Source organism: Caretta caretta, chromosome 14 (genome assembly GCF_965140235.1).
Source record: "Caretta caretta isolate rCarCar2 chromosome 14, rCarCar1.hap1, whole genome shotgun sequence".
Taxonomy (NCBI): domain Eukaryota; kingdom Metazoa; phylum Chordata; order Testudines; family Cheloniidae; genus Caretta; species Caretta caretta.
The window spans coordinates 26,834,230-26,854,960 of record NC_134219.1 but is presented as its reverse complement, the minus strand read 5'-3'; the positions used below and the strand labels follow the sequence as shown (position 1 = coordinate 26,854,960).

General features: G+C 40.9%; 1 protein-coding gene across 1 annotated transcript in view; it reads right to left on the bottom strand.

Annotated features, from left to right (window-relative positions):
- Positions 1-17,166, bottom strand: part of LOC125621051 (myosin heavy chain, skeletal muscle, adult) — a 33,456-nt gene extending 16,290 nt beyond the window's left edge. Inside the window, exons 1-20 of the mRNA XM_048817444.2 lie at positions 16,942-17,166; positions 16,713-16,856; positions 16,464-16,620; positions 15,016-15,043; positions 14,806-14,914; positions 14,611-14,703; positions 11,975-12,038; positions 11,781-11,879; positions 11,088-11,191; positions 10,871-11,009; positions 10,386-10,504; positions 10,138-10,287; positions 9,521-9,691; positions 6,832-7,138; positions 6,651-6,721; positions 2,721-2,808; positions 2,509-2,626; positions 1,981-2,104; positions 1,759-1,895; positions 1,402-1,657 (exon numbers count right to left, since the gene is read on the bottom strand). Coding sequence (XP_048673401.2) covers positions 1,402-1,657; positions 1,759-1,895; positions 1,981-2,104; positions 2,509-2,626; positions 2,721-2,808; positions 6,651-6,721; positions 6,832-7,138; positions 9,521-9,691; positions 10,138-10,287; positions 10,386-10,504; positions 10,871-11,009; positions 11,088-11,191; positions 11,781-11,879; positions 11,975-12,038; positions 14,611-14,703; positions 14,806-14,914; positions 15,016-15,043; positions 16,464-16,620; positions 16,713-16,856; positions 16,942-17,145 — 2,682 coding nt within the window. The 5' untranslated portion in view covers positions 17,146-17,166. The remainder of the gene's footprint in view (positions 1-1,401; positions 1,658-1,758; positions 1,896-1,980; positions 2,105-2,508; positions 2,627-2,720; positions 2,809-6,650; positions 6,722-6,831; positions 7,139-9,520; positions 9,692-10,137; positions 10,288-10,385; positions 10,505-10,870; positions 11,010-11,087; positions 11,192-11,780; positions 11,880-11,974; positions 12,039-14,610; positions 14,704-14,805; positions 14,915-15,015; positions 15,044-16,463; positions 16,621-16,712; positions 16,857-16,941) is intronic.
- Positions 17,167-20,731: the final 3,565 nt, after the last annotated feature.

Sequence of the window (20,731 nt, the reverse complement as noted above, 5' to 3'; positions counted from 1 at the left end):
ATTGCATACGCTGTCTTGTTTTTAATTTTATCTTCTCATCACTGGTTTCCTACCCCACTGTTGGTTGGTGTCACCTGTTGTATTTGCATATGATTTGGATTTTAATGGCCTAATTTTCTAAAATGCTGAGCACCCAGCAACATTGATTATTCTCAGTTAGAAGGTTGTCAGTTGAGAACAATGGGAACTGTTTTGAATACTGAGCTCTTTTGAAAATCTGGCTCTTTGTGTCACGGGTCTTGCATTTTTTTATATGTTTGTAAATTTCTTCACTCACATTTGAGCATTGTAACCATAAAAATTACAATTTTACCAATTAAAAAGAATGTAGACACTTTTTTGTGTGCTCAGCCACCTCAAAAACGGGTATGCTTTAAAATATCATACTTGACATATACTGTACATAGTATTATTTGAAGATGAAAGACTTTGTTATTTTTAAAAGAATTTAATTTAGAAATAACTAAATTACGGCTACATAAAATTACGACACTTGGTATCTGCAATATTGTGGTAGCCCTGTAGGTCCTGGGATATTAGCGAGACAAGGTGGGAGAGGCAGTATCTTTTATTGGACCAAATTCTGTTGGTGACAGAGACACGCTTTTGAGCTTACACAGAGTTCTTCTTTAGGACCCAAAGAAAAGCTCTGTGACCAGAAGTTGGTCCAATAAAAGATATTACTTCCCCCACCTGGTTTCTCTAACACACTTGAAATATGTGACTTTCTCTTTTAGCCACTTACTTACGTTTGATGCTCCCAATCTGTAGTTTTTATGGGACAGAGGTTGGGTTGAACTATGCATTTTCTTAATGCTGGGCATTTTGTTTAGTATTGTGCTGAGGCACCCCTTAAAGAGCTTGGCCGTCTCACTCATTGTGAACAAAGCAAATCATCTCTTCTTGTAAAAAAAACAAAAACAAAAACAAAAAAACCCACCCTTCTTAGCTTTCAAAATGCTACCTGTCTCATGGTCTATAGAGTAGTACAACAAATAGAACTAACAGTACAGCAGAAGTATAAAGATCTAGGATAGAGTCCCAAAAGTTACACCATCCAAAACAAAAATAGTTTAATTGGTCTGCATCAAGAAAATACAAAGGATTCAGAGGTCCCAAGTTCCAACCCCACAGATGACCCACAAAGGGGCATCATTATATATGCTTATGTATGTGTATACTCCAGTTATTTGGACCCATACATTTTGGATAATCCCCAAATGAACAAGCTTAAATTTGAAAATGTAACATTTAATCCTTGTATTTTAATTTGACTTGCAACATTTTTCTAGTGGAAGGTAACCGTCAGTTTATGATTCTCTTGCTGGGAAATTTGCATTTAGAAATTTCAGGTTTAGTTTCCCCTGTGCAATAAGGATTGAATGCATTGGTGATACTCACAGATTGCACTTGGAGCTGCAGGTCGTTTTTCTCTTGCATCAGGGTCACCATTTTTTCCTCCAGTTCTTTCCTTTTTGCCTCAGACTTAGCAAGCTCCTCCTTCGTTTTCTCAAACTCTTCCTTCATGTTGGCCATCTCCTTCTCAGCTTCAGCACTCCTCAGCAAGGGCTTGATCTTGAAGTACAGCTTCATCCAGGGCCAGTGCTTGACATTCATGAACGAGCGAACATTGTATTGGATACAGAAGATGGACTCTCTATGATGTAATTAAAATATATGTTAAGTGTTATGTGTGTGATGAATATAGATGCAATAGCCCAAACACAACGAGTCCCATGCAAGATGACATATTGCTACCTCCTTTCCACCATTCTTTGATACTCCATTCTCATCAGGAAGCCACGACATCTGGCTTGTGTGCGGGTCATAATCTCTGCCAGTTTATCATCTCTCATCTCCTCTAGAAGACCCAGAAGTCCCGCTTTGAAGAACACCTTGAAAAAGGGAATATTACAAAACATCACTTTCATTCTGGACAAAATACAAATAGATGGTGTTTGAATCAAAGAGTGTCTGTACCTTAGTGTGACCAAATTTATACTGAGTGTGATCAATATCAATGGATCCAAGTAGTTTCTCAGAAGCCTTCTTGCTGTCCATGAACTGTCCCTCTGGAACAGCACTTGCATTTAAAATCCTGTATCTGTAGGAGAAACCCGAATATAAGGATGTTCCTATCACCAAAACCACCATCACCATTGACACTAATTGGCTCCCAGTAACTGGAAGCCAGAAAAAAGGCTGACTGGACCAGTTCTCATGCCTAGAGGCTGTCCATCTGTTTGGCTGAGGAACAATTTTAGGATAGTCTGAGAAAGCTTGTACTGCAATTATATCCTACCACATATGTTCTCTGGAGAGAGGACCTTAGACTCCAAAGATATCAATCTCATTGTTAACCCACAGTAAATTACTTTAATTTGGTATTTACAACAGAGTAAAGAAAATATATGCTAAATACTTCAGTGAATATAGTATTTGAAATAATTAGGAAATACAAGCTACTCAGCATAAACATAATGGGGCAGTATAGTAGAGCTCTCTGACCTCTGTTTAAAGTCTGCGTAAATAATTCTGCTGGGGAATCCTTTCCTGCAAATTCTGATCCCTTCCAGCACGCCGTTACACCTTAGCTGGTGTAGTACGAGTTCATGCTCCATGTCACCTTAACAAATCACAGCATGAATTAGTACCTTATTGTGCAGCCCAGAGGAAATGGCTGCATCTCACTAAGATCTCTTTACACTGGCTCTTCTTACCGGGTGTCTTCGTTTCATTGGGAATGATGCACCGCACAAAGTGAGGATGAGTGCTTCTCAGATTGCTCATCAGCTTGTTTAAATTCTCCTGTGAGACCATAAAAAAAGGTTTAGGTTAACCAATGTTACACTGCATATGCACTGATAGATGCAGTAAACTCATTATAATGGGATCATGCACGTTTCTCCTGGGAAGAGATGTATTCTGTGCCAAAAAAATTTAAAATTCTGCCAATTTTATTTGTCAAAATAATGCAATATAAGCTTACCAGTTTTAATTATTTTAGTAAGTTATTTAAACTACAATACAGAAAAAAGTCACAATGACTATTCAACATTTCCTAAACACATGTAAGTTAAGTTACGAACACTTGGTAACTAATACCCTGCAGTCCAGTAATACTGCTGAATTTTCATTTAAATTACATTACAGAACACCAAACTGCAAAAAAAAAAAAAAAAAAAGCAGAATGTCATTTTAAATTGCTCAGACTTTCACACATGAAAGTCATACAGTTTGTTAATCATTGTCCTGGACCTTTGGGAAGTGCTTGCTTCTAATTGTCCTGACATTTTATTGACTGCTTGGTAAATGTTTTATTTGCACTCAAAGTCTGGGTAAGTAAAATAAATCCTGAGCTGTAATCTAACCCCATTGTGCCTCTTTGGCACAGGAAAAAAGTGAGAGAGCGCATAGCTCTTCCTACCAGATTCCCTTACTGTCATGCATGAGGCTTTACATCACTCTGGCAATGTAGGGGCCTTAAAACTTTTACAGGTTTTATGCTCCTGAGGGAATTGACTAAGAATGGGAACAGTTAACTAACAATAGAAACATTAACAATGTTACTATGCAGGCAGGCTGGTACATTTCTGTCTCAGGGAATGAGATCAATTAACCATCAACAGCAACATTAACAAAATGTGTTTTTATTTACGAAAGCAATTTTTTTAAATTTAAAAACAGTTTTCACTAACATGACACTTATATTTAATTGGATGTTTTTTCGATTCTCAAGAAGTCACACACATGTTACTCGGCAGGCAGGTTGCTGCATTTCTGCCTCAGAGAATGAGATCAATTAACTAACAGGGAGGCTGCTGCTTTTCTGCCTCAGGAACAGGGCTTTCCTCATGCATAATAAAAAGCCCTAACACCCCCCCCCCCACCCCCGCCCATGCCCAGTGAGCCACAGTAGCAAGCGAGAGGGACAGTCTCTCTTGCTTGTTGGCCAGCCCTGCCCCCTGACAGTGATCAATGTCTCCCCCAGAGGCATGCATGCCCAGGCCCCCTTCCCCCACAGAGATTTGCATCTCTGAAGCTGCTCCAGGCATGCTGGAACAGATGTGCTGCTGGGGAAGAGGCGCATGTCCCCTGCAGAGTTCTTTTGCATTTTTCTGCACGGGGGGAGCACAGAAATATGCAGACCATATGAATTCTGCGCTCCCACAGCGGTGCAGAATTCTGTCAGGAGTAGCACATAACCATTGTAGGTAGACTAGCTTGCAAAACATCCCAGCTAGAATCATTCTGACCTAAGTTCTCGTCTTCCTTTGGATCCTGAATGTGGTCCTTAAAGTGAGATATAAAACTGTAGAAATAGCGCTACCTAGAAGTGTGGAATGTAATGTTCCCATCTCACAGTTTTATCATGAGTCTCACTATATTTGGTGTTTTTCTTATGCCCCAGTTCCTGGAATCAATTGATTTGGAGGGAATGACAGTTTTTAACTGAAAAATAAAAGTAAGTTTCTGAACCTCAGGGTTGAGGAGAAAAGCTGGAAAATGTGACAAGTGTGTACTAAAGGCTCAGAGAGCAGAGGACAAGGAAAAAAGCCAACACTGATTCTTTCTTGAAATCATATTTCACTCTCATGAGTTTTGGGGGCCCAACTCATGGCTTTTGAATGCCACGGGTTGGCAATACTGAAAATGTTCACCAAGACAGGACAGGAAACCAGTGTCAGAAAGGGCATCATATCCTGGGAGCCCTGGAGATCCTTTCTTTTTTTATGGGACATATGTGAAGGAAAACACAAAGAGTATAAGAATGGAAAGGGGCAGAGCAGTGGGGGAAGTGAGACATTTCTAAGTTTTCAGGTTTAAATATAAGCAGTCTGGACCTGTAACAATAGGATGCTCCTGGGGCACATGCATGTGTCCAAGTATCCTGGTTCAAGACTTTGGCCAGCAGATGAGCCAATGTCATATGATGGTGGCTTGTGAGTGGTAATTAAGAGGGAGCGAGTTCGTAGAGAGGAGTGTGACCCAGAGCCAGGAGAAGGACCTGGCAGGAGATATCTTCAGGTAGAAGGAATAGAAGCCTTGGCTGGGAAAAGCTTTAGGAAAGGCCAGACAGCTGAGGCTGGCATTGGGAAGGAATTGTAAAGTCCGTGGGGAAGATTTGTCGTGAGTTGAGTTGAAATGATGTGTTATAAACCACACCTCAAGAAGGAGATGAATTTGAATCACATAAGTCTACATGCATTCTTCAGGGAGCAGAGTCAGGGAAACTAACCTACAAGATCTCTATCAAGCATTCTTCAAACTACCTGCTGAAATGAAAAAAACAGATTGACAGAGCCAGAAGAGTACCCAGAAGTCACCTGTTACAGGACAGGCCCAACAAAGAAAATAAAAGAACGCCACTAGCTGTCACCTTCAGCCCCCAACTAAAACCTCTCCAGGCATCATCAAAGATTTACAACCTATCCTGAAAAATGATCCCTCACTCTCACAGATCTTGGGAGACAGACCAGTCCTCACTTACAGACAGCCCCCCAACCTGAAGCAAATACTCTCCAGCAACCACACACCACACACCAAAAACACTAACCCAGGAACCTGTCCTTGCAACAAAGCCCGATGCCAACTCTGTCCACATATTTATTCAAGTGACACCATCATAGGAACTAATCACATTAACCATGCCATCAGGGGCTTGTTCACCTGCACATTTACCTATGTGATATATGCCATCATGTGCCAGCAATGCCCCTCTGCCATGTACATTGGCCAAACTGGACAGTCTCTATGCAAAAGAATAAATGGACACAAATCTGACATCAGGAATCATAACATTCAAAAATCAGTAGGAGAACCCTTCAACCTCTCTGGCCACTCAGTAAAAGATTTAAGAGTTGCAATTTTGCAACAGAAAAGCTTCAAAAACAGACTCCAATGAGAAACTGCTGAGCTTGAATTAATATGCAAACTAGATACCATTAACTTGGGTTTGAATAGAGACTGGAAGTGGGTGGGTCATTACACATATTGTATCTATTTCCCCATGTTAAGTACCCTCACACCTTCTTGTCAACTGTCTAACTGGGCCATCTTGATTATCACTACAAAAGTTTTTTTTCCTGCTGATAATAGCTCATCTTAATTAATTAGCCTCTTACAGTTTGTATGGCAACTTCCACCTTCTCTGTATGTATATATATATCTTCTTACTATATGTTCCATTCTATGCATCCGATGAAGCAGGCTGTAGCCCACGAAAGCTTACGCTCTAATAAATTTGTTAATCTCTAAGGTGCCACAAGTACTCCTGTTCTTTTTGCGGATACAGACTAACACAGCTGATACTCTTAAGCAGATGGGGGAAGTGAACCCCATTACAGGGCCATATACAGCCCTGAATCCAGAGCTGGTGCAAGGAGGGCCTGTAACAATCTCCTAGCAGCATTTCTTAGAAACTACTTTTGTTTAACATCATTGTTTTTTATATCATCCTGGGGGAGGGAAAAAAGGACAGACTCTGCACTCAATGAAATGGAGATACAGCAGGTTAACTTCCCATAAGAATCAAGGGGCTTTTACCACAACTGAGCCAGCTGGAAAATAACCTTTTCAGATTTAAAGTGAGATTTCTCATTGTCATATATTCCTTCACAGACAACATGATAATGAACACTGTACTGTACCCTGAAAAGAGCAGAAACGGTCTGAAAAGAAGAACCCTTCTTCTTGCCTCCCTTCTTGCCACCACCGACTTCTGCACAATGAAAGAGAAAGAAAACACGTTTTAGATTTTTTATGTTCCCTTTTGTGATTCTAGAAGAAGTATTTCTGTGTATATTGGATATTGTGGATGAATACAAATACCTGCATCTCCACCATATGAGGCAAAGAGAAAAGCCAGTGTTTTCATTGATGATTTCTGGTACAGCCCAATGACGGTTTCATTCAGGGGATCTTTGTTCTTCTCGAGCCAGCCAGTGATGTTGTAGTCCACAGTGCCAGCATAGTGCACCAGGGAGAAGTGGGCCTCAGCCTTTCCTTTGACAGGCTTGGGCTTCTGGAAGTTGTTGGACTTGCCAAGATGCTGGTCATAGAGCTTATTCTTGAAAGACACATCAGTTGCCTTGGGGAACATGCACTCCTCTTCCAGGATGGAGAAAATACCCATTGGCTGAAAGAAACAGCAACAAATAAGTAGAAAGAGGGAGAGATTGATTACAAACTGCCATCCTGGACAATGTGGCCATCTCTTGGTCAGAAGACTGACAATGTCCAGAGGTTGAGAAACAGGTGAGAAAAGGATGTACTCTAAGTACATCTCCTGACAAACTGGGAGATTAAATAAGCTGAATTTCATCTATTTCAGCTTTGAATGTAAAGTAATGGCTCATGGAAATTTTATTTTTTTGTAACAAACATTTTGACAGGTGCAACAGTATTGTCATGTTTACATAAAAGTCCTTACCCAAATGAGCTCACAGAACATGGAGATATCTTGCTAAAAGAGCCTGTTGTTCTCCAGAACTGTAGACTTTCAGCAAATGTTCTGAATTCTATGTGCCCTACATTCAAAAGCACCACCTCCTCATTCTTGCACTCAGAAGATGTATATATTAGAGAGAGAGAACATATTTGCCAAGAATTGTATTTTTCCATTTTCTATATTCACCATGCACAAAATTTCTTAGCTACAACTGTTGAAGATGACGTCAAAGTGATCAGAATATTATATTTCTGCCTTCCTCACCAGTCTACCCAGGAAATGATTAACTGGATATGACTGAGGGCCTGTAGAGCACAAATGTAGAACATTCTTTTAATGAAGTTATCATACTGATATAATCTTCATGTTACTGAGGCAATAACATCAAGAAACCAAAATATACTTCTTTTTCAGATTTCTCCATGGTTTGCTTTGAAGAATGAATTCTTTCAGTACTAAAGAATACAGAAGCATGCTTTAAATTGGAAACTGTGTCCAGGTTTCTGAAAAGGGTCCTGTTATAAGGTAATTTAGGTCATCTTTCCATTCTGGAGAAGGATAAACATACAACCCATCTTAAAAAGGGGACCAAAGAGGACCTGGGGAATTGCTGAACTGTCAGCCTAACTTCGACACCTGGAAAGATACTAGAACAAATTATTAAACAATCAATTTGTAAGCACCTAGAAGATAGAAGGGTAATGAGAAATAGCCAATATGGATTTGTCAAAAACCATCATGCCAAACCAACCTCATTTCCCTCTTTGACAGGGTTACTGGCCTAGTGGATCGCAAGGAAACTGTAGACAGGATATATCTTAATTTTAGCAAGGTTTTGACATTATCCCACCTGACATTCTCATAACCAAACTAGCGAAAAGTGGTCTAGATGAAATGACTATAAGATGGATGCAAAACTGGTTGAACAACCATTTTCAAAGAATAGTTATCAATTGTTCCTTGTCAAACTGGGAGTATGTATCTAGTGGGCTCCCATAGGTGTCAGTCCTGGGTCTGGTACTACTCAATATTTGCATTAATAACTTGGATAATGGCGTGTATAGTATGCTTATAAAATTAGTGGATGACACCAAGCTGGGAGGGGTTGCTAGCACTTTGGATGACAGGATTAGAACAAAAAATTACCTTGACAAATTGGAGACCTGGTCTGGAATCAACAAAATGAAATTCAATAAAGACAGGTGCAAAATACTCCATTTAGGAATTAAAAATCAAATGCACAATTAAAAAATGGGGAATAACTGGCTAGGCAGTAGTACTGCTGAAAAGAATCTGGAGGTTATAATGGAACACAAATTGAATGCAAGTCAACAACATAATGCAGTTGCAAAAAACGCTAATATTCTGGGATGTCATATGTACGACACAGGAGTATCATAAGTAAAATAGGAGTATCTTAAGTGGGAAGTAATTGTCTATTGTCTATGCCACTCTGTTCAGCATGGTGAGGCTTTAGCTGGAGGCCCACTTCTGGGCACCACACTTTAAGAAAGATATGGAAAAATTGGAGAGAGTCCAGAGGAAAGCAACAATAATGATGAAAGGTTTGGAAAATCTCACATGTTTAGCCTTGAGAAAAGAAGATAAAGAGGAAACCTGAAAACAACCTTCAAATACGTTAAGGGCTGTTACAAAAAGGATGCTGATCAATACTTCTCCATGTACACTGAAGGTAGGACAAGAAGTAATGGGTTTAGTTTGCAACAAGGGAGATTTAGGTTAGATATTAGGGAAAACTTTCTAACTATAAAGGTAGTTAAACTCTGGAATAGGCTTCCAGGGGAGACTGTGTAATTCCCGTCATTGGTCCTGCCTCAGCGCAGGGAGCTGTACTAGACGACATCTCGAGGTCCCTCCCAGCCCTAAAGTTCTATGATTTTATGACTAATGTTTTTACCCCAAAATATATTCAATTGTGGGTCAAGGTATTTTTAATAACTAAGGCTGAATGTATCGACCTGAGCAGGGAAGAGTCCCTCTAAAATTTAATACGACCCCCAGCAACTAAAGAATTCTCAAATGAATCAGGCACTTGAATTGAAAAGATACCTTCTCAATGAGCTCAATGCAGGCAGCCAGGTCCATCCCAAAGTCAATGAATGTCCATTCAATCCCTTCCTTCTTGTACTCCTCCTGCTCCAGCACAAACATGTGGTGGTTGAAAAACTGTTGCAGTTTCTCATTGGTGAAGTTGATGCACAGCTGCTCCAGGCTGTTGTACTACACAAAGGGAAAGACAAGTGTAGGTGTATTAAAGACGTTAAAGATGTAACAGCAACTGTGAAGCTGTGGTGGCACTTCTAATCCTAAAGTGGGCTTCCCAGTGTAAATGTAAAGGGTTTTATTGACAGGGCGCCACCAGCTCAGGCCCTGTGTGCAATTCCCTTTGTGGGATTTGTGCATGCATATGGGAGAGCAAAAAGACCTTGAATTCATTGTTCCCAGGAGAGCTCTTATTATCCTTTGAAGTCAATAGTAAGGTAAAATCTATTATTTACTATACTATCATATCTCCTGGGACATTTCAACATTTTCAGTGCCTGCCCACACCGGAATTTCTATGCTTTCAGATCAAGGCCATGCTTGTTTGTAGTCATATTTCTCTGAATTTTCACACCCCCTCAGTGTCCCTTCCAGGAACCTGCTGTCAAATCTTTGCTCCTTACATCAAAGATCTCAAAGCCAGCAATGTCCAGGACACCAATGAAGTACTGTCTGGGCTGCTTGGTATCCAGCTGCTGGTTGATACGAATGACCATCCAGAGAAACATCTTCTCATAGACCGCCTTTGCCAGAGCACCCACCGCATTGTGCACCTAAAACAGTGGGAGAAGGATTGGTGTTACCATACAAAGCAGAGAAAGAAACCTGGTGTGTTAATTCAAACCAGGAGTTCTAGATCACCAATTGTTACCTGCTGCACAGTTTGACCTTTGGTCACATATTCATTCCCAACCTTGACTCGGGGGCAACACAGAGCTTTGAGCAGGTCAGCTGAGTTCAGATTCATCAGGTAGGCTGCTTTGTCAGCCACTAAAAGGGCACAGTCAGAGGAATCAATTATTGGACAAATATAGAATGTGGTGTATGTGATATTCTCTCAAAAGCAACTGTAATGTTAAATGTTCTATTAATGCAGTTCTATTAATGTAATCTTATCGTAGAGATTTTGTAGGCATAAAAGACATGAAATTCAAAATCAGGCTTTTTTGAAAGTCAGTGAGAGTTAAGCATCCAGTGCCTTTGAAAATGTACCCCTAAGCCCCTAAAAATAAAGGATAGTTTTAAAAGAGACTCCTCAACCAGAACTGAAAGCTAAAGCTTGACATTTTGACATAATTCACCTTCTATGGATTGATTTATTGCTTGCATTATTGAGAGTGTAATTTCTGCTAATACCTTCTGTGCCATCTGGCTCTGCCTGTTCCTCACGCTGCTTCTGCTTGAATTTCATGTTCCCATAGTGCAGTACTGCCCCTGTCAGCTTGTAAATGGCTGTTTTTTCCTCAGAACTGAAGCCCAAGATATCAATGGCGCTCTGTCAACAGAATAGTAAAGTAAAGATCTTATCTAGTAAAGTTAATACTTCACATAATAATTATCATGTGTGACTCACATCTGTGGCCATGAGTTCTTCCTGGTCATCGATGCTGGCTACAGTGATCTCACCTTGACTCACAAAGGGGAAGTCATATGGGTTGGTGGAAATCAGAAGCATCTCTGAAAACAAGAATAGATCTCAATTTTTACCTGCTGCAGTTTGGTCTTTGGTCACGTATTTATTCCAAACCTTGCCTCAAGGTAACACAGGGCTTTAAGGGTATGTCTACACGCCATTGTAAACCCTGGTCCGTGGGCCCCATGCCTACAGACTCAGTGTTTCCAAGCTTACGCATATGCATCATGCTGCATTGTAAACCCAGATTTACAATTGATGGACCCAGTTCTCAGAACCATGCTGATGCGTCCATACTGCTCGCAGACCCGAGTCTGACCTTCTGCTTCTGGGGACCCAGGCTTGTGCAGGGTCCACACTGCAAAATGATGGAGCTTGGTTCCCAATCAAAATAGGATTTGGGGTTGGACCTACCGCCCCATGTGGGTCCTAGGACCCTGGCCCTGAGGACTTACTGACCTGAGTCAGATAGATTTGAGCGTGAACTGTAGAGGAGGGGTTGGGCTCAAATCTGAGTCTGAGCCTGGGTTTACAATGCAGTGTAGACATGCCCATAATCACCCATGTAACAAAGCTCATCAGTTGGTGTTAGTCAGTGACCAGTTCCACCAAAAGAGTTAAAACGTTTCTTACCAATTAGTTCTGGCCTCTTGTTGGACATGATCTGATAAAATATGTGGTAGCTTCTTTCCGCCTTGAGCTGGAAAGTGACTCTAGATTTCTCCAGTAGATCTGGCAAGGCAGGTAAAGTACAATTAGCCACAAGAAAACACCATGAGAAAGAAAGAGAGACAGAGAATTGTGACCCTTAAAGGGTGGTCCCTTACATGTTTCAATGTCAGCAGAAGCCAGTTTCCCTGTGGTACCAAAGTGGATTCTGATGAATTTACCCTTTAAAGGAAAAAAAAGTTATTTCATTTAAACCCTCAGAGACAGACTAGGGATGAAATCCTGGCCCCACTGAAACAATGGGAGTTTTGCCTTTTACTTCAGAGGGGCCAAGGCTTAATAGGTAGTGAGATTTTTAGCCTATGTCACTGCTAAATATTTAGGTAAAGACCTATGCTAAATTATTAACATCCATAGTGACCAATATAGCCAAAATTGTACAGTTCATATAAGTTGCATGCAGGGGAGGAAGGAAGGCCTGAATGCACAAAAGTACCCAGGCACCTAAGTCCCTGGTTTTTTAGGCACTTAAGTCGTGGTTTCATCAGCACTGTGACACACAAAACTCCTGCTGAACTCTGTCGGTGCCTAAACTCCCTTGACACCTTTGGTTTTTTCAGTAAAAGTTCCCTACATCTATGCTCTTGCCTCTGGGTGTGCACATTTCTGCCTCCCTCTAGCCATAGGTGTCTATCTCCTGCCTGCGCCCCAGAACGATTGATGTACCTGGGAAGACAGGCATTCAGCCATCTAAATCGCATGGGGCCTGATCCTGCAGGCATGCTCAGAGGACTCCTCCTGGATCAGGCCCCTCAACTGAGTTAACACAGAACAGCCAGGGATGAAGGACTTCCCTCATAATATTTAGCCCAGTGGTTAGGGTGCTCACCTGGGATGTAGGAGACCCCCCTCTTCCTGAGGGAAGAAGGGTTTTGAACAAGTACCTCCATTCAGGTGAGTATGTTAACCACTGGGCTGTGGCCTTTTCTGATGTGGAGCTTCGTCAGTCTCTCCTGTTGTCACTGTTGCACTCTGGATAAAATTAAAGAGTCACTAGAAAAGGGGACTGGATCCTGGGTCTCCCACCTCCCGGGTGAGTGCATGAACCACCAGGTTATAGAGTCATTCTCTCGCTTCCTCCTGCCCCACACAGAGAGCAGAAGCATGAGAATGACTCAATAGCTGGGTGATTACTGCACTCACATGAAAGTAGGGGAGACCCAGGGTCCCACTCCAATGACTCTTTAATTATTGATCCAGAATGAGACAGCTTCAACAGGAGAGACTGAAGGAGCCCCACATCAGAATAGCCCCAAGCTAAATGGGTAGGGCTCTCCCATGAGAGGTGGTAGGTCCTGTTCAGTTCCCTTGTCCTCATCCAACAGTGGAGGGACTTGAACTGGGGGTTGTAGTAGGAAAAGAGCATGAGACATAAGCCCTTGTATCATAAGCCTGGTATGTGACCTGAGGCCTGGGCTAAAGTAGTGGTCAAAGCTTTGGGGATATCAAGCAAAGTCAGGCTGTGAGCTAGAGGCAGGCCGTGCTTACAGAATCTGGCAAGAACAGGGCTCACATTGCAGAAACATGCATTCCTAAGAAGTGCTACACACAGGCCATGCACACAAACACATTCCAGAAGGTGGTACCAGAACACTTAGATACCAAACACATTCACCAAGATAACAGGAACATGCTGACCCATCCTAAAGATAACATCAGGATGTCAGCATGATGGATAGAGATGTTTTGATTGAACCAACAGGTACAAGGTGGTGGGTAGCTATGTCAGAGGGCAGTATCTAATCACGTCAGAGGGGCAATACGTAACTTGTATGTATTGGTGTATAAAATGGAGTCTCAGAGGGAGTGCCTTTGGCCAGTCTAGGGGGGAATGGAAAGTCCTGCCATTAACTGAGCTGCGTCCATTGCCACAGGCATATATGCACTGAGTGTACTTGTAGCAAGTATAGGGCACCAATACCGTGCTTTGTCAACAATAAACCTGGCTGGGTGCCTTCAGACCTTAACAGATCTTGTGGTCATTGGGCTGTTTGTTCAAGGTCTGCTGCCCCAGCTCTGTGCACTAACTGCCTCAATAATAACTATGTGGGTGAAATCAGACAATCACTACCTGTCAAATGAACACTCACAGGAAAATGATAAAAGACAAAAACACTCTATCACCTGTGAGTGAACAATTTTCACAGGGTGATCCCTCTATATCTGACCTCGCAGTGCTCATCCTCAAAGGAAACCTGCACAACACTTTCAAATGATGAGCCTGGGAGCTTAAATTCATCACTCCGCTAGACACTAAAAACCATGGACTGAACTATGGATTTATGGCTTATTACAACAATCTGTAACCCACTAACCCCTATCTTTTTCCTATGACTGCAGAGGTATTAATGGGCTACTCTACCTTGAATGGGTCCTTACAATATGTGTTAACTACTTATACTAAACAATTTGTTCCACCTTGCGTTTAGCTGTGATACTCAAAGTACCTTTCCGAGACCTGAAGAAGAGCTCTGTGTGACTGGAAAGCTTCTCTCTCTAACCAACAGAAGTTGGTCCAATAAAAGATATTACCTCATACACCTTGTCTCTCTACTATAATTTCTGTTATTTATATGTATGTTTAATCTGTCATTGTTTGAAAACCAGTAAAGACATGATAAAAAATTCTAATTATATGAACATAAATTGTCCCATCACTGCATTTGAGTGCGTAGCAGACACCGTACCCTCATGTTTGCCTAGAACTAAGAGCATTTCTGACAAAAAGACTTACAAAACGAGAGGAGTTATCATTCCTCACAGTCTTGGCATTACCAAAGGCCTCCAGCAGGGGGTTGGCGCTGATGATTTGATCTTCAAGGGTCCCCTACAAAGTAACAATTATTGTCAAATTAAGGTTATTTTAAACATTATATACGTGGCAGTTTCAGAAAAGAGCATTTAATCCCATCTTTAGTGACCAACTTACTTGTATTTTGCCTGGCTCTTCCTTCTTCTTCTCCCCACTAGCTGCAATTGTTGCAAAGTACTGGATGACACGCTTTGTGTTCACAGTCTTTCCAGCACCAGACTCTCCACTGTCAAATCAAACAAAGAAGCAGAGAACACATAACCAAAGAGTTTCTTCCTGCAGCGCACAGCAAAGCCAGCAAAAACCAGGGCAAGGAAATATACATACGTGATGAGGATCGACTGATTCTCCCGATCTGTGAAAGAGACAGAACCAAAAAGACTTTTAAAAGAGTTACTGAGTAATATTGAACTGACTGAAATGTGTTTGAAGTAAATATGAGACTGTCAAAATTTTTATCTGAAATTTTTTCAACAAAAACTAGCCTTTTTTCAAAACTAGAAACTATCTTTAGTAGCTTCCGATTTCTTGACATTTTTTTTTAATCAGAATTGGGAATTTTGGGGTTTTTAGGAGATCTTTTTTTTTTCCCTTTTGTTTTCTTTTTTGTCACTGAATGCCAATAGAATGAATTATGTCCAGAATGGGTTCGGGGGGTTTCTGGTCACTTTTTTCTGTTTTCTTTTTCGTTCATTTTAGTACTAGTCTTACCCTTCCCTTCATTTTACCTATTCTGTAAGTTTCCAGAGTTGAGGAAGTTTCTAAAAGTTACAAAGTGGGAAAAGGAAAAAACAAAATGAAAATGTGAACATAAAATAAAGCTATGGGCATCATCCATTCTACTGCATTCAGTGGTAAAAGGAAAAAAGTGAAAAGAAGAAAACAAAACCAATATTTTAAAAATCATTTCATTTTGTAATGAAATTACTTCAAAATTTTGATTTTTTCAGGAACTGTTCTCTCTCTCTCTCTCTCTCTCTCTCTCTCTCTCTCTCTCTCTCTCTCTCTCTCCCTCAAAAAATCAGTGTATCCATTCCATGATATTTAGGTTTTGAGTTAAATTCACATGCACTGAAAGAACCACAGGACACATGGACTTCAGACCAACTTATACACATTTTCCTTTCATCAAATTTTATTATTCAGAAATCTGAAGAAGTGACTTAAATCTCTGTAGGGCAAACGATTATAGAAACAATACTCTTAACTAAAAGACAACTAAAAGTTCGCAAGTTCATCCAAACCTCTTGGAGCTGAAATTTCATGAGATCATAGTAGTTTCTGAATCCAGCTATGCAGGAAATACCATGAGATCAACATTTTATCAAAGCATTTTGCACTTTTGATCTAGGCCTGATTGAAACCTGGGAACAAAGAACAGTTATTTTTTTAGAAAAATTAACCAAACTTTCCAGAATATCAAAAAGGATTTGTGTGAAATTTTGGGTCAGGTTTAGATTCAAGTGCTGGACAAAGTTTTGGTCAGTTTCAGTGTAGGTTTCGATGAATTCTTGTTTCATCTGAACCATTTTATCTAGCACTATTCTTAGCACTTTCAATGTCTTTGGCTATACGTTATGGGTTTGATTTTTAGAAAAACGAAGTGCAAAAATATGTGTCATTTGCACTGGTACTGATGATGTCTGTGAAGGAAATAAGGTTCACAGATATTTGCTCACCAGTGCATGCCCCTGATACTGCTAAAATTCAGCCACTGTGATTCCTCATATGAAATTTTCACTCTATAATCACTTTTCAGGAGTTGAGCCACTCACCAGTTAACATGAACTGATAGGCGCCATCAGAGATGGAGAAGATGTGGGGAGGGGCCTCTTGACGCTTTTTGCCCCTGTAGGCAGTCACAACTTCTGGGTTGTACACTGGCAGCCACTTGTAGGGGTTGACAGTGACACAGAAGAGACCCGAGTAGGTCTGAAAGAAAGGGAGATAATGAGATTGATTTCCACATGATTTAGTGTAGCTGTTAGTTTGGAAGTCCAGGAAAGGCTTCAGCCTGTACTTACATAGATCATCCAGGCTGCGTAACGCTCTTTGAGGTTATACAGGACGCCAGGTTCATGGAGATGGGTCATCATTGCCATGTCCTCGATTTTATCATACTTGGGAGGGTTCATGGAGAAGACTTGATCTTCCTTAACAGTCAAAGACTGGAAGGAAAGAAGAGACCCATTTCTATCAGCTAAGAAGAGAGGAGGAACAAAATGCTGTTCCTTACTCCTTGTTTTTACTCACTTCTCCTTTTTCAGTCTTGACTGTGACCTTCCCTCCTTCCCTGCTCTGGATTGTGCTTTTCACAAAGGATTCCTTGGGATGCACCACAAAGACCGAATTCTTAGCATCGAAAGGCTTGTTCTGGGCCTCAATTCTCTCCTTCTCCGACTTTCGTAGGAAAGGAGCTGCCACCCCAAAGATGGCCATCTCACTATCTGACGACATGGCTGCAGTTTATCTAGGGCAGCTCAGCAGTGAGCTCTGTTGGGGAGAAAATGTTAGACTGATGAATCAATAATATTCTGCATCGGTTGGGACACCTCTGACATTTTCTACCCTTGGGATGGTTTAGTGGGGGTAAATTGTAAGGCATCTGTTGAAAATCAGTGGGAGTATGGCTCCTCATGGGTGTGAGGAATGAGTAAGGTTCTGAACTACAGTCCTGAAGATTTAAATCTTGCCTGCTTCACAGTAAAAGACCACCTTGAGTTCACTTAGCTGCAGACTGTTCCCCATTCCATTGGGTTGGTGTACCTCAAGGTAATCAGACATGATGCTGCTGCATTGCTCCCTTGTGTACTGTTAGCTATGAAACTAACATGCCTTAACTACATCAGCCTGATGAGCCATTGGCTTGCGGAAGTTTGACTCCTAATTCAGTTAGGCATTTCAGAGCAGAACAATAGTTTAACAATCTGGGCCTAAATCTATGGAGGAGACGCTTGCTATTTTGCACTCAGTAATTCAAACAATAAAAAAAAGTGAACAAACAATAAAAACCATGGATAACACAACTTTTTAATGAATTGCAACTGTTCAATTTTAATTATTTATTATAACACTTAGTACAATTGTAAATGTGCTGAAATATAATTTATAAAAATAACTAAGGCCAAGATTTTCAAAAATAGGAGTTGGAATTCTAAACCCATTATTAGGCTCTTAAATAAACTATGGATTTATAACAACAGGGAACTGCTGAGTTCTCCGCAGTATTGAAAATGAGGCCTTTGTATTACATGTTACAAAATGACTTGTATGTTCAGATGACAAACTTCTTCAATAAAATTTGGTTCAGCAAATTCCTGACAAAATGATTGTTACAATAATACATATATCTGAGGAAAAAGAATAAGATTTTGCAATATTCTCTCAGCTGGTGGGCTCTAGGCACCTTGGATACAATCATATCAAAGACCTAAAGTCTAGAACTGATCAAACTGATTGGTTAGAAGTGAGGATCCAGGACAGGGCACTGGCCGGCCCAGCATCAGCAGTCACTGGCTTCAAGTTCAGTCACCGTGGAGACCCTGACAACCATAGGCAGCACAGCCCAAGCACAATATGTAGTGCATTTGGCATAAATACTGGGGGATTCAGCAACTGTCCATTCAGCTATACAGAAACCCCACCCTAGATAGTCTCTTACTATCCCCTTGGAATTAGTAAATCAGGATCTTACCTCTTGTGATGCCAGGTGGATAGTATGCAGTCTGGAAGCTGATCAATACTGTAAAATAGAAATAGAAATTCCCTTCTTATTGCTGCATGAAACTCCAGTGACAAATGATAGATTGAAAATATATAGGCACTTTGAAAAGCAGATTTAAAATCACTGCTAACAGAGCCAATCCCTCATGGAAATTAGTGTTAGCGGCTTCAGGAATGTAGCTGGATGCGTGAAATGCAGAGGAAATTTCCCCTCTCCACAAACCCAGGTCCCTCCATACGCTTACCTTGAAGCTTTCTGTGCAAGGACAAGGCAAATTTTTCCCCAGGGGTGCTTTTATAGGGTCTGATCTGCATCTGCAACAGATCTTCAGTCAAAGCATTTTTGGCTAACCTTTCTCTGGCAAAGTATTGTGTGGCATACTTAACTAAAGGCATAATTGTCATTTGACATGACTAGATATAATTAGAAATTTTTGATGTCTTACCGGCTATATGAATTAATCTCCTATAAATAATTTGACAAGGGAATCTGGCCTAATGGTCAGCTAGAGAACTGGATCCAAGGCTCCAAAATTCTATTGCTGGCTTTCCACTGACTCTTGGAATGTCCTAGGGGAGATTATTTAGTATTGCTTTGCCTCAATTCCTCTAGCTATAAAAGTGCCATAATAATATTTATCCACATCAAAGGCGGCTGTGAAGTTTATGAAGAAATGCTTTAAGACCCTTCTGGCCTTAACCTTGAAACTCTCATAATCTAGGTGTTCCTGCCCCTGGCATTGTGCTGGGACCTCCTTTCTTTCCCTTGTTCTTTCCCCCCCAGACATTCCTGGTGATCTCTAAAGTAAATAGAGCAAATACTTGAGTTACAGAGCTCAGCCCATAGAAATGTATCACATCCTAAAAGCTCATGTTACTTACTAATGGAGGATGTTACACAGGGACCATATAATTCAAAATTCTTTCTGCTGCCTCTCCTCCTATCCTTGTATTGTCTTTCCAGAGGAAAATCGATTCAAGCATAAAGATGACTCATGCAGTGGTACAGACAGTCCTCAAACACATGCTTAATCCACAAACATATAATAACATAATCTCCTCTTAACACACACAAACACAGCTACTCCCTAAACCTCCATCTCACATATCTACACTCCCACTGTTAATCCACACAAACAACTCCCTCAGGCAAATCACCAAACACCAAAATCACATATACCCAGTCCCCACACCCAACACTCATAAACATCTCATCCATCCCTACATGCACACACACAAACACACAACTCCTTGTATTAATACACCCTCAAGCCAACACTTCTGCCCCCCACCACATATACCTTGCAGACTTACTCACAACTTCACACAATCCCATAAACACATACACACATAAGAAAGCTTGCCATATTGCAGGAGCATACTATCTAGAGAGCAGGATTAGAGAGTAGCACTGATCCTTCAGAATACTAATACTATAAGAAAGGGGCAATTTGAAGACAGAACATGAGAGTACTGCTGTAGTTTTAAGAAAACGGCAGACTCGCTTGAGTGGTTTTAATTCCTGTCAAGCTATAAACAAGTTGTTCTCCTGCTCATTAATTGTTAGGTTATTAAAATAGTTCCAATACCAAACACATACAAGATCAGAACAATTATCTATCAAATCTAGTACAGTATTACAGTGTTTTGGCCCTACGTTTCAGAAAAACCTCCCACATTACTCACTTGGCCAATTATCAAATGCTGCACATAGGAATGGGGCTTGAGAGCTCATAGGACCATGCACTACTAGGTTTAGAACAAAATTAAATTAGCTATAACTATGAGCAGTGCAAAATTCAATTAATGTCAAGATCCACACTTGAAGCTGAATGTGGTGCTTACGGTATTTTTGTGAAATGCCTGTAAACTGAGCTCAGCTAAAACTATGAAGGCATCTTGTAAAAGAATGCACCCTGCTGCTTCCTCCAAAAGCCTCATAGTGTGTACAGGACGGCACTACCACTGGGGTCCGACCTTGAAGTGAGTCGCTTGCCTGGTTAGTCCTTGGGGGCTGAGTGAAATAAGCAGCAAGATCCATTGTTGCCAGGATCTAACAGAGGCTAGGCACGGGAAGGAAAGAGTAACTCACTCTCTCTCCACCCTTCTCCCTGTTATTGCTGGACCTCTGCTCTATCCCCACGCTATGTCAGAGCAACTCTTCTCTTACCCTTCTCCCCATTCACACAGCACACAACAGGGAGGCAACACTTCCAAGTAGATACGTGTGACTGCGTAATCACAGCAGGTCTGTACAAAATTATTAGTGACTAGCTAATGGTAAAATAAAATAGAAATGAAGCTTCTTTCATACAGCAGG